General features: G+C 37.1%; 1 protein-coding gene across 1 annotated transcript in view; it reads left to right on the top strand.

Annotated features, from left to right (window-relative positions):
- Positions 1–11,234, top strand: part of CEP290 (centrosomal protein 290) — a 114,531-nt gene that overhangs the window by 41,151 nt on the left and 62,146 nt on the right. The window contains exons 20-21 of the mRNA XM_024127396.3: positions 7,487–7,651; positions 8,048–8,197. Coding sequence (XP_023983164.1) covers positions 7,487–7,651; positions 8,048–8,197 — 315 coding nt within the window. The remainder of the gene's footprint in view (positions 1–7,486; positions 7,652–8,047; positions 8,198–11,234) is intronic.

The following is an 11,234-nucleotide window of genomic DNA, read 5'->3' as shown; positions in this document are numbered from 1 at the left end:
TTCTATTTCCAAGATTTTGGATAATCTTTACTATCATTAGTCTGAATTCTTTTTCAGGTAGACTGCCTATTTCCTCTTCATTTGTTAGGTCTGTTGGGTTTTTGCCTTGCTCCTTCATCTGCTGTGTGTTTCTCTATCTTCTCATTTTGCTTAACTTACTGTGTTTGGGGTCTCCTTTTCGCAGGCTGCATGTTCGTAGTTCCTGTTGTTTTTGGTGTCTGCCCTCAGTGGTTAAGGCTGGTTCAGTGGGTTGTGTAGGCTTCCTGGTGGAGGGGACTAGTGCCTGTGTTCTTGTAGATGAGGCTGGATCTTGTCTTTCTGGTGGGCAGGTCCACGTCTGGTGGTGTGTTTTGGGGTGTCTGTGACCTTATTATGACTTTAGGCGGCCTCTCTCCTAATGTGTGAGGTAGCATATATACAGGTCTTGTTTTTGTATCCATTCAGCCAGTCTATGTCTTTTGGTTGGAGCATTTAATCCATTTACATTTAAGGTAATTATCCATATGTATGTTCCTATTACCATTTTTTTAATTGTTTGGGGTTTGTTATTGTAGGTTTTTTCCTTCTCGTGTGTTTCCTACCTAGAGAAGTTCCTTTAGCATTTGTTGTAAAGCTGGTTTGCTTGTACTGAATTCTCTTAACTTTTGCTTGTCTGTATAGGTTTTGATTTCTCTGTCAAATCTGAATGAGATCCTTGCTGGGTAGAGTAATCTTGGTTGTAGGTTTTTCCCTTTCATCACTTTAATTATGTCCCACCACTCCCTTCTGGCTTGCAGAGTTTCTGCTGAAAGATCAGCTGTTAACCCTATGGGGATTCCCTTGTATGTTATTTGTTGTTTTTCCCTTGCTGCTTTTAATAATTTTTGTTTGTATTTAATTTTTCATAGCTCGAATAATATGTGTCTTGATGTGTTTCTCCTTCGATTTATCATGTATGGGACTCTCTGTGCTTCCTGGACTTGATTAACTATTTCCTTTCCCATATTAGGGAAGTTTTCAACTATAATCTCTTCAAATATTTTCTCAGTCCCTTTCTTTTTCTTTTCTTCTTCTGGGACCCATATACTTCGAATGTTGGTGTGTTTAATGTTGTCTCAGAGGTCTCTGAGACTGTCCTCAATTCTTTTCATTCTTTTTTCTTTATTCTGTTCTGCTGTAGTTATATCCAGTATTTTATCTTCCAGGTCACTTATCTGTTCTTCTGCCTCAGTTATTCTGCTATTGATTCCTTCTAGAGAATTTTAATTGCATTTATTGTGTTTTTGATCATTGTTTGTTTTCTCTTTATTTCTTCTAGGTCCTTGTTAAACATTTCTTGTGTTTTCTCCTTTCTATTTCCAAGATTTTGGATAATCTTTACTATCATTAGTCTGAATTCTTTTTCAGGTAGACTGCCTATTTCCTCTTCATTTGTTAGGTCTGTTGGGTTTTTGCCTTGCTCCTTCATCTGCTGTGTGTTTCTCTATCTTCTCATTTTGCTTAACTTACTGTGTTTGGGGTCTCCTTTTCGCAGGCTGCATGTTCGTAGTTCCTGTTGTTTTTGGTGTCTGCCCTCAGTGGTTAAGGCTGGTTCAGTGGGTTGTGTAGGCTTCCTGGTGGAGGGGACTAGTGCCTGTGTTCTTGTAGATGAGGCTGGATCTTGTCTTTCTGGTGGGCAGGTCCACGTCTGGTGGTGTGTTTTGGGGTGTCTGTGACCTTATTATGACTTTAGGCGGCCTCTCTCCTAATGTGTGAGGTTGTGTTCTTGTCTTGCTAGTTGTTTGGCATAGGGTGTCCAGCACTGTAGCTTGCTGGTCATTGAGTGGAGCTGGGTCTTGGCTGAGATGGAGATTTCTGGGAGATTTTTGCTGTTTGGTATTACGTGGAGCTGAGAGGTCTCTGGTGGACCAACGTCCTGAACTTGGCTCTCCCACTTCAGAGGCACAGCCCTGACACCTCGGTGGAGCACCAAGAGCCTGTCATCCACACGGCTCAGAATAAAAGGGAGAACAAATGAAAGAAAGAATTAAAAAGATGAAATAAAATGAAATGAGGTTATTAAAATAAAAATAATTATTAAAAAAATTTTTAAAGTAATAAAAAAAAGAAGAGAGCAACCAAACCAAAAAACAAATCCACCAATGATAACAAGTGCTAAAAAGCATATTAAGAGAAAAAGAAAGAAAAAAAAACACAACAGACAGACAGAGCCCTAGGACAAATCGTAAAAGCAAAGCTATACAGAGAAAATGACACACAAAAGCATACACATACATACTGATAAAAAGAGAAAAAGGGAAAAAATATGTATCGTTGCTCCCCAAGTCCACGTCCTCAATTTGGGATGATTTGTTGTCTATTCAGGTATTCCACAGATGCAGGATACATCAAATTGATTGTGGAGATTTAATCCACTGCTCCTGAGGCTGCTGGGAGAGATTTCCCTTTCTCTTCTTTGTTCGCCCAGCTCCTGGGGTTCAGGTTTGGATTTGGCCTTGCCTCTGTGTGTGTAGCTCACCGGAGGGCATCTGTTCTTTGCTCAGACAGGACGGGATTAAAGGAGCAGCTGATTCGGGTCTCTGGCTCACTCAGACCAGGGGGAGGAAGGGGTACAGAGTGCGGGGCGAGCCTGCGACCGCAGAGGATGGCGTGACGTTGCACCAGCCTGAGGAGATGTGTTCTCCTGTGTTCTCCCAGGGAAGTGTCCCTGGATTATGAGTCCCTGCCTGGGCGGGCTGCACAGGCTCCTGGGAGGGGAGGTGTGGATAGTGACCTGTGCTTGCACACAGGCTTCTTGGTGGCTGCAGCAGCAGCCTTAGCATCTCATGCCCGTCTCTGGTATCTGCGCTGCTAGCCGCAGCTTGCGCCTGTCTCTGGAACTCATTTAAGTGGTGCTCTTAATCCCCTCTCCTCATGCACCAGGAAACAAAGAGGCAAGAAAAAGTCTTTTTCCTCTTTGGCCATTCCAGACCTTTGCCCGGACTCCCTCCTGGATAGCTATGGCGCACTAGCCCCCTTTAGGCTGTGTTCACGCAAGCAACCCCTGTCCTCTCCCTGGAATCCGACCGAAGCCCTAGCCTCAGCTCCCAGCCCCTGCCCGCCCCGGCGGGTGAGCATACAAGCCTCTTGGGCTGGTGAGTACAGGTTGGCACCGATCCTCTGTGCAGGAATCTCTCTGCTTTGCCCTCTGCACCCCTGTTGCTGTGCTCTCCTCCGCAGCTCCAAAGCTTCCCCCCTCTGCCACCTGCAGTCTCTGCCCACGAAGAGGCTTCCTAGTGTGTGGAAACCTTTCCTCCTTCACACCTCCCTCCCACTGGTGCAGGTCCCGTCCCTACTCTTTTGTCTCTGTTTTTTCTTTTTTTCGTTTGCCCTACCCTGGTACATGGGGAGTTTCTTGCCTTTTGGGAGGTCTGAGGTCTTCTGCCAGCATTCAGTAGTTGTTCTGTAGGAGTTGTTCCACATGTAGATGTATTTCTGATGTATTTGTGGGGAGGAAGGTGATCTCCATGTCTTACTCTTCTGCCATCTTGAAGCTCCTCCCTCCCATACACATTTTCAGATATTTTGTTCTAGTTCTGTAAAACATGCTACTGGTAATTTGATAGGGATTGCATTGAATCTGTACATTGCTGTGGGTAGTATAGTCATTTTCACAATATTGATTTTTCCAATCCAAGAACATGGTATATCTCTCCATCTGTTTGTGTCATCTTTGATGTCTTTCACCAGTGTCTTAGAGTTTTCTGAATACAGGTCTTTTACCTCCTTAGGTAGATTTATTCCTAGGTATTTTATTCTTTTTGTTGCAATGGTGAATGGAATTGTTTGCTTAATTTCTCTTTCTTATCTTTCGTTGTTAGTGTATAGGAATGCAAGAGATTTCTGTGCATTAATTTTGTTTCCTGCAACTTTACCAAATTCATTGATTAGCTCTAGTAGTTTTCTGGTGGCATCTTTAGTGTTCTCTATGTATGGTATCTTGTCATCTGCAAACAGTGACAGTTTTATTTCTTTTCCAATTTGTATTCCTTTTATTACTTTTCCGTCTCTGATTGCCGTGGCTAGGACTTCCAAAGTATGTTGCATAATAGTGGCAAGAGTGGAAATCCTTGTCTTTTTCCTGATCTTTGAGGAAAGGCTTTCAGTTTTTCACCATTGAGAATGATGTTTGCTGTGGGTTTGTCATATATGGCCTTTATGATGTTGAGGTAGGTTCCCTCTATGCCCACTTTCTGGAGAGTTTTTATCATAAATGGGGTGTTGAATTTTGTCAAAAGCTTTTTCTGCATCTATTGAGATGATCATATGGTTTTTCTTCTTCAGTTTTGTTAATATGGTGTATCACATTGATTGATTTTCATATATTGAAGAATCCTTGCATCCCTTGGATAAATCCCACTTGCTCATGGTGTATGATCCTTTTAATGTGTTGTTGGATTCTGTTTGCTCGTGTTTTGTTGAGGATTTTTGCATCTATATTCATCAGTGATGTTGGTCTGTAATTTTCTTTTTTTGTAGTATCTTTGTCTGGTTTTGGTATCAGTGTGATTATAGCCTCATAAAATGAGTTTGGGGGTGTTCTTCTTCTGCAATTTTTTGGAAGAGTTTGAGAAAATTGGTGTTACCTCTTCTCTAAATGTTTGATAGAATTCACCTGTGAAGCCATCTGGTACTGGAACTTTTGTTTGTTGGAAGATTTTTTTTTTTTTTTTCTGGTTCAGTCTTGGAAGGTTATACCTTTCTAAGAATCTGTCCATTTCTTCCAGGTTGTCCATTTTATTGGCATAGAGTTGCTTGTAGTAGTCTTTTAGGATGCTTTGTATTTGTACGGTGTCAGTTGTAACTTCTCCATTTTCATTTCTAATTTTATTGATTTGAGTCCTCTCCCTCTTTTTCTTGATGAGTCTGCCTAAAGGTTTATCAATTTTGTTTATCTTCTCAAAGAACCAGCTTTAAGTTTTATTGGTCTTTGCTATTGTTTTCTTTGTTTCTGTTTCATTGATTTCTGCTCTAATCTTTATGATTTCTTTCCTTCTACTAACTTTGGGTTTTGTTTGTTCTTCTTTCTCTAGTTAGATTGTTTATTTGAGATTTTTCTTGTTTCTTGAGGTAGGATTGTATTGCTCTAAACTTCCCTCTTAGAACTGTTTTTGCTGCATCCCTTAGGTTTTGGATCATCGTGTTTGCATTGTCATTTGTCTCTAGGTATTTTTTGATTTTGTCTTTGATTTCTTCAGTGATCTCTTGGTTATTTAGTAACGTATTGTTTAGCCTGCATGTGTTTGTGTTTTTAATGTTTTTTTCCTTGTAATTGACTTCTAATCTCATAGTATTGTGGTCGGAAAAGATGCTTCAGATGATTTCAGTTTTTTTAAATTAACTGAGGCTTGATTTGTGACCCAAGATGTGATCCATCCTGGAGAATGTTCTGTGTGCACTGAGAAGAAAGTGTAATCTGCTGTTTTTGGATAGAATGTCCTACAAATATCAATTAAATCTAACTGGTCTCTTGTGTCATTTAAAGCTTGTCTTTCCTTATTAATTTTCTTTCTGGATGATCTGTCCATTGGTGAAGTGAGGTGTTTAACTCCCCCACTATTATTGTGTTACTCTCGATTTCCTCTTTTATAGCTGTTAGGTGTTGCCTTATGTATTGAGGTGCTCCTATGCTGGGTGCATATATATTTCTAATTGTTATATCTACTTCTTGGATTGATCCCTTGATCATTATGTGATGTCCTTCCTTGTCTCTTGTGACATTCTTTATTTTAAAGTCTCTTTTATCTGATATGAGTATTGCTACTCCAGCTTTCTTTTGATTCCCATTTGCATGGAACTTTTTTTTATAATAATACCATTTTATTAGCAGAGAGCGATACTAGTATGTTAAAAACTTTCTGAGGCAGAAAATCATTTAACAAAATTTATGAAACCCTTTTGATTCCCTTTATTCCCTATATATCCCTTTATAATTCTGAACTTTTCTTCTCTGGTTGGTGACTTTGTTTTTTCTCCACTATTTTAAGTATCTAAAATGATTCTTCATACTTTCTTATGTGAACATCTTTTGTCTGTGATGCTACCCACTACTAATACTCAGATTAAACTCTGTTCTACAAGGGAAACTCTATTTAATGACAAAATAGAAACAGAATGAATAGACCAGAAAGATTCTAATTTTTTTTTATTTTAATTGACAGCCTGTGGCCTTCCTAGGATTCTTGTTTCCATCGATTTTGTCTGCTTCTCTTCTGGGTTATCATTTTTTTTTCTGATTGATATGCCCCATCTGAATGACCTAACAGTACGTTCTCTAAGAAATCATCAGAATCAATGACACTTTAGATCAGATAATTCCAGCTTCTGCACTTAAGTTCACTTTCTATTGCTATAAGGTGTTTCTCAGGGCCCCTAATCACCATCTAATTCAATCTCATTTTACCACAAGGACTTAGAGAGAACATGTTGCTATTTTTCAGCAAGACAACTAACTAGACTACTTTGTCATCTGTCAGAATACCTCCTTCTGCCTACTTCTTTCTGCTATCCCCTTATGAATTAGTATAAATTATTACTCCACATGGCCTGCTCTGATCTCCTTAGGGTAAAGGCTTAGTCTTACAGATCTACTGCCTTGACTTAAATCCCAGATCACCCTCCTGAAAAGGAGATTACATATGATTTTACTCATCTTACTTTCTTTGTCTTCTGCCTTCATTTCTGAAGCTTTACTTTGCATTTAACAGTTTTGTTCCATAAATTCTAGATCTCTTGGTACGTATGTATTGTGTATATGTGTACATGGGGGTAGGTATATTTATATATGCCGTTATTGGGGAATTAGGAGCAGTGAAACCTCTTGGATAGTATTTTAATATTTGAGAGATTATTTTTGCTTATCCAGCACTCTTGGATAACACTATTTTATCATACTTTGCCTTTGTTATTATGTATGCTTCAACTGTATGGAGAGGACACAATGAAAAATATAATTAATTAAATGTAGTAGCTATTTCATTCCTTTGCTCATGCTTTAAATTCAGATGCTTCATGGTTTCAAAGCATTTACATATAAATTATCTCATTTTGACTGTATAAAAACCTTGTGAAGTAGACAGAGCTAACATTATTTCCTCTTCGTTAGAGTTAAGGAAGCTAAGGTATAAGGAATTTTAAGTCACTTGCCCAGCAAATAAGAGATTGGTTAATATTTGAACCCTAGTCATGTTGTTCCTGTCTAGTTGTTTTTCTGGTCTACCAGTCTACTTGGATTAGCTAGATATTGTTAATTGTTAGAATGAAGTGATTAGTATGCTTGGTAATACTGTTTGTAGGTTAAACTGGTATTTTATAAATTTAAATTTATAAATAAGAGATAGATTTGGTATATTTTATTACACATGGGAATAGTAGAATGCTTAAAGGTGAATTTTATTTAAACATAGATTTTTTACTATGACTTTAGTGTTTTTCTTCACATTTCTTCTATATAATTTAAATATATTAGGCTATAGAATCAAAGAATGCAGAAGGAATATTTGATGCCAATCTGCATTTAAAAGCCCAAGTTGATCAACTTACTGGAAGGAATGAAGAATTAAGACAGGAGCTCAGGGAATCTCGGAAGGAGGCTATAAATTATTCTCAGCAGTTGACAAAAGCAAATTTAAAGGTGAGAATTTTATTATATAAAAGAAAATGCTAAGCATATGAATAAAGATTTAATGTGAAACATTTAATTTTTTTTTAATGACTATTTTATGAGAAAATGCCCCTTGAATTAATTCTTTCAACATTCGGAAAGCTTCTGTTTGAATTTTTTAAATTAAATTAGTGGAAAAATAAGTACCGTATAACATAAAAGGATACAAAAATTCTAGATATATTCCTAGACATTTTTAAGTAGTAGTAATTATAAATTAAATTATAATTTAATTAATACTTGACAGAGCATTCATATATCTACTTGTTCAAGATATTCAGTAGGAAGTGTTAGTTACTGCTTTTAAATTTGTCTTTCTTTGGGTGTAAGAGATGAGATTCTCATTTCTGAACTGTTTGTTTGCAGATAGATCATCTTGAAAAAGAGACCAGTCTTTTACGACAGTCAGAAGGATCCAATGTTGTGTTTAAAGGAGTAGACTTACCTGATGGGATAGCACCATCTAGTGCCAATATCATTAATTCTCAGAATGAATATTTAATACATATCTTACAGGTACTGAAAAATTTATATGTGAGTAACAAAAATAGTTGATAGTATGTTTTATAATTTAATCATCATATATTCCTTTGCATTCTTAGAATATTAACAGTGAAATGTTTTTTTAATGATTTTGATATTAGATGGAATGTTATGAATAAAAGCAGTTTATTCCATTCATCTGAATGAGAAGCATGCGTGCCATTCATATGAAATATATGATTGACAGATAGAATAACATGCAGCTACTATGAGGTAGTAATGTATAAATAAGGTGAGCTCTTTTATTTATTGCTGGTTGGAAAAGCAATTCACATGAATAAAGTCTGACACAGCTTTTTGTGTAATGATTAGAATCGTTCCTTTTTTTGTGTGTTAACTACAAGAAGAAACTTTTAAAGAAAATTGTCTTTTATCTCTTTCTTCCCTTTACCCTGTAAGGTATTAGTTAATCTGTTAGCAAATTAGAAAGGATACTGCTTGCCATGTGTTTGTTTCTCAGTTTTGCTGTCTATATTATAGTCATTATGAATGGCGTAATGAGAGATGCTTTTCATTATTCATTTGAGTGTGAATACCTGTAATATCACATACATTGCAAATACAATCACAAAAATGTGTTCAGAATCAATGAAAGTAAGTTTTTGATTATAAGCACTGCTGTTTCCCTTTCCTAAATAGTCCATTTGTGAATATACTTGAGTTATGATTATCAAATGCTTGTATTTGTAAATTATATTAATTAACCTTTTTTTGAGTATTAGAATTTACTTATTAGAACATTATAATTCATGTTATATCATTACTTTTAAATTTATAATTTTAGCACTCTTCATGAATCTATTCTTCTGCAATACAGGAACACTGTCAATAAGTGATAGAAGTATTACATTGTCATGTTACTTGTGATAAGATTCATTTTTTTTCATCTTTATATAAAAAATACATGAGAAGCATTGTGGTAGATTAGAGAACCAATTTGGAATCTGAAAACCTGTTCAAAGTGGCAAAACAAGTACTTGGACTCCCAATCCTAAGGCAGCATAGAGTGATAGAAGTAGCAAGGTCTTTGGAGTCAGCCAGACCTGACTGCAAGTGTTAGATCTGCAATTTGTAAAACACCTGGCACTGAGCTTGGCATGTGTGCTTAGAAAATGGTTACCAAGGGTAGTAATAATGAGTTTTTTAATGTTGAGTAAGTTACTTGATCTTTCTAAGTCTCAAGTTTCTTCATCTTCAAAATGAAATAATTGGAAAGGACAATTTGACTGGAGCTGTGAATGTATATGTTCACTAAAGGGTATGTGAGACTGAGTGGCTATCTTGTAGACAGCATATATACAGGTCTTGTTTTTGTATCCATTCAGCCAGTCTATGTCTTTTGGTTGGAGCATTTAATCCATTTACATTTAAGGTAATTATCCATATGTATGTTCCTATTACCATTTTTTTAATTGTTTGGGGTTTGTTATTGTAGGTTTTTTCCTTCTCGTGTGTTTCCTACCTAGAGAAGTTCCTTTAGCATTTGTTGTAAAGCTGGTTTGCTTGTACTGAATTCTCTTAACTTTTGCTTGTCTGTATAGGTTTTGATTTCTCTGTCAAATCTGAATGAGATCCTTGCTGGGTAGAGTAATCTTGGTTGTAGGTTTTTCCCTTTCATCACTTTAATTATGTCCCACCACTCCCTTCTGGCTTGCAGAGTTTCTGCTGAAAGATCAGCTGTTAACCCTATGGGGATTCCCTTGTATGTTATTTGTTGTTTTTCCCTTGCTGCTTTTAATAATTTTTGTTTGTATTTAATTTTTCATAGCTCGAATAATATGTGTCTTGATGTGTTTCTCCTTCGATTTATCATGTATGGGACTCTCTGTGCTTCCTGGACTTGATTAACTATTTCCTTTCCCATATTAGGGAAGTTTTCAACTATCATCTCTTCAAATATTTTCTCCATCCCTTTCTTTTTCTCTTCTTCTGGGACCCCTGTAATTCGAATTTTGGTGCGTTTAATGTTGTCCCAGATGTCTCTGAGACTGTCCTCAATTCTTTTCATTCTTTTTTCTTTATTCTGCTCTTCAATAGTTATTTCCACTATTTAATCTTCCAGGTCACTTATCTGTTCTTCTGCCTCAGTTATTCTGCTATTGATCCCTTCTAGAGAATTTTTAATTTCATTTATTGTGTTGTTCATTACTGTTTGTTTCCTTTTTAGTTCTTCTAGTTGCTTGTTAAACATTTCTTGTATTTTCTCCATTCTATTTCCAAGATTTTGGATAATCTTTACTATCATTAGTCTGAATTCTTTTTCAGGTAGACTGCCTATTTCCTCTTCATTTGTTAGGTCTGTTGGGTTTTTGCCTTGCTCCTTCATCTGCTGTGTGTTTCTCTATCTTCTCATTTTGCTTAACTTACTGTGTTTGGGGTCTCCTTTTCGCAGGCTGCATGTTCGTAGTTCCTGTTGTTTTTGGTGTCTGCCCTCAGTGGTTAAGGCTGGTTCAGTGGGTTGTGTAGGCTTCCTGGTGGAGGGGACTAGTGCCTGTGTTCTTGTAGATGAGGCTGGATCTTGTCTTTCTGGTGGGCAGGTCCACGTCTGGTGGTGTGTTTTGGGGTGTCTGTGACCTTATTATGACTTTAGGCGGCCTCTCTCCTAATGTGTGAGGTTGTGTTCTTGTCTTGCTAGTTGTTTGGCATAGGGTGTCCAGCACTGTAGCTTGCTGGTCATTGAGTGGAGCTGGGTCTTGGCTGAGATGGAGATTTCTGGGAGATTTTTGCTGTTTGGTATTACGTGGAGCTGAGAGGTCTCTGGTGGACCAACGTCCTGAACTTGGCTCTCCCACTTCAGAGGCACAGCCCTGACACCTCGGTGGAGCACCAAGAGCCTGTCATCCACACGGCTCAGAATAAAAGGGAGAACAAATGAAAGAAAGAATTAAAAAGATGAAATAAAATGAAATGAGGTTATTAAAATAAAAATAATTATTAAAAAAATTTTTAAAGTAATAAAAAAAAGAAGAGAGCAACCAAACCAAAAAACAAATCCACCAATGATAACAAG

This window comes from Physeter macrocephalus, chromosome 6, assembly GCF_002837175.3.
Source record: "Physeter macrocephalus isolate SW-GA chromosome 6, ASM283717v5, whole genome shotgun sequence".
NCBI lineage: Eukaryota > Metazoa > Chordata > Mammalia > Artiodactyla > Physeteridae > Physeter > Physeter macrocephalus.
The sequence above is the reverse complement of the archived record's forward strand: the minus strand, read 5'-3'. Positions and strand labels throughout refer to the sequence as shown.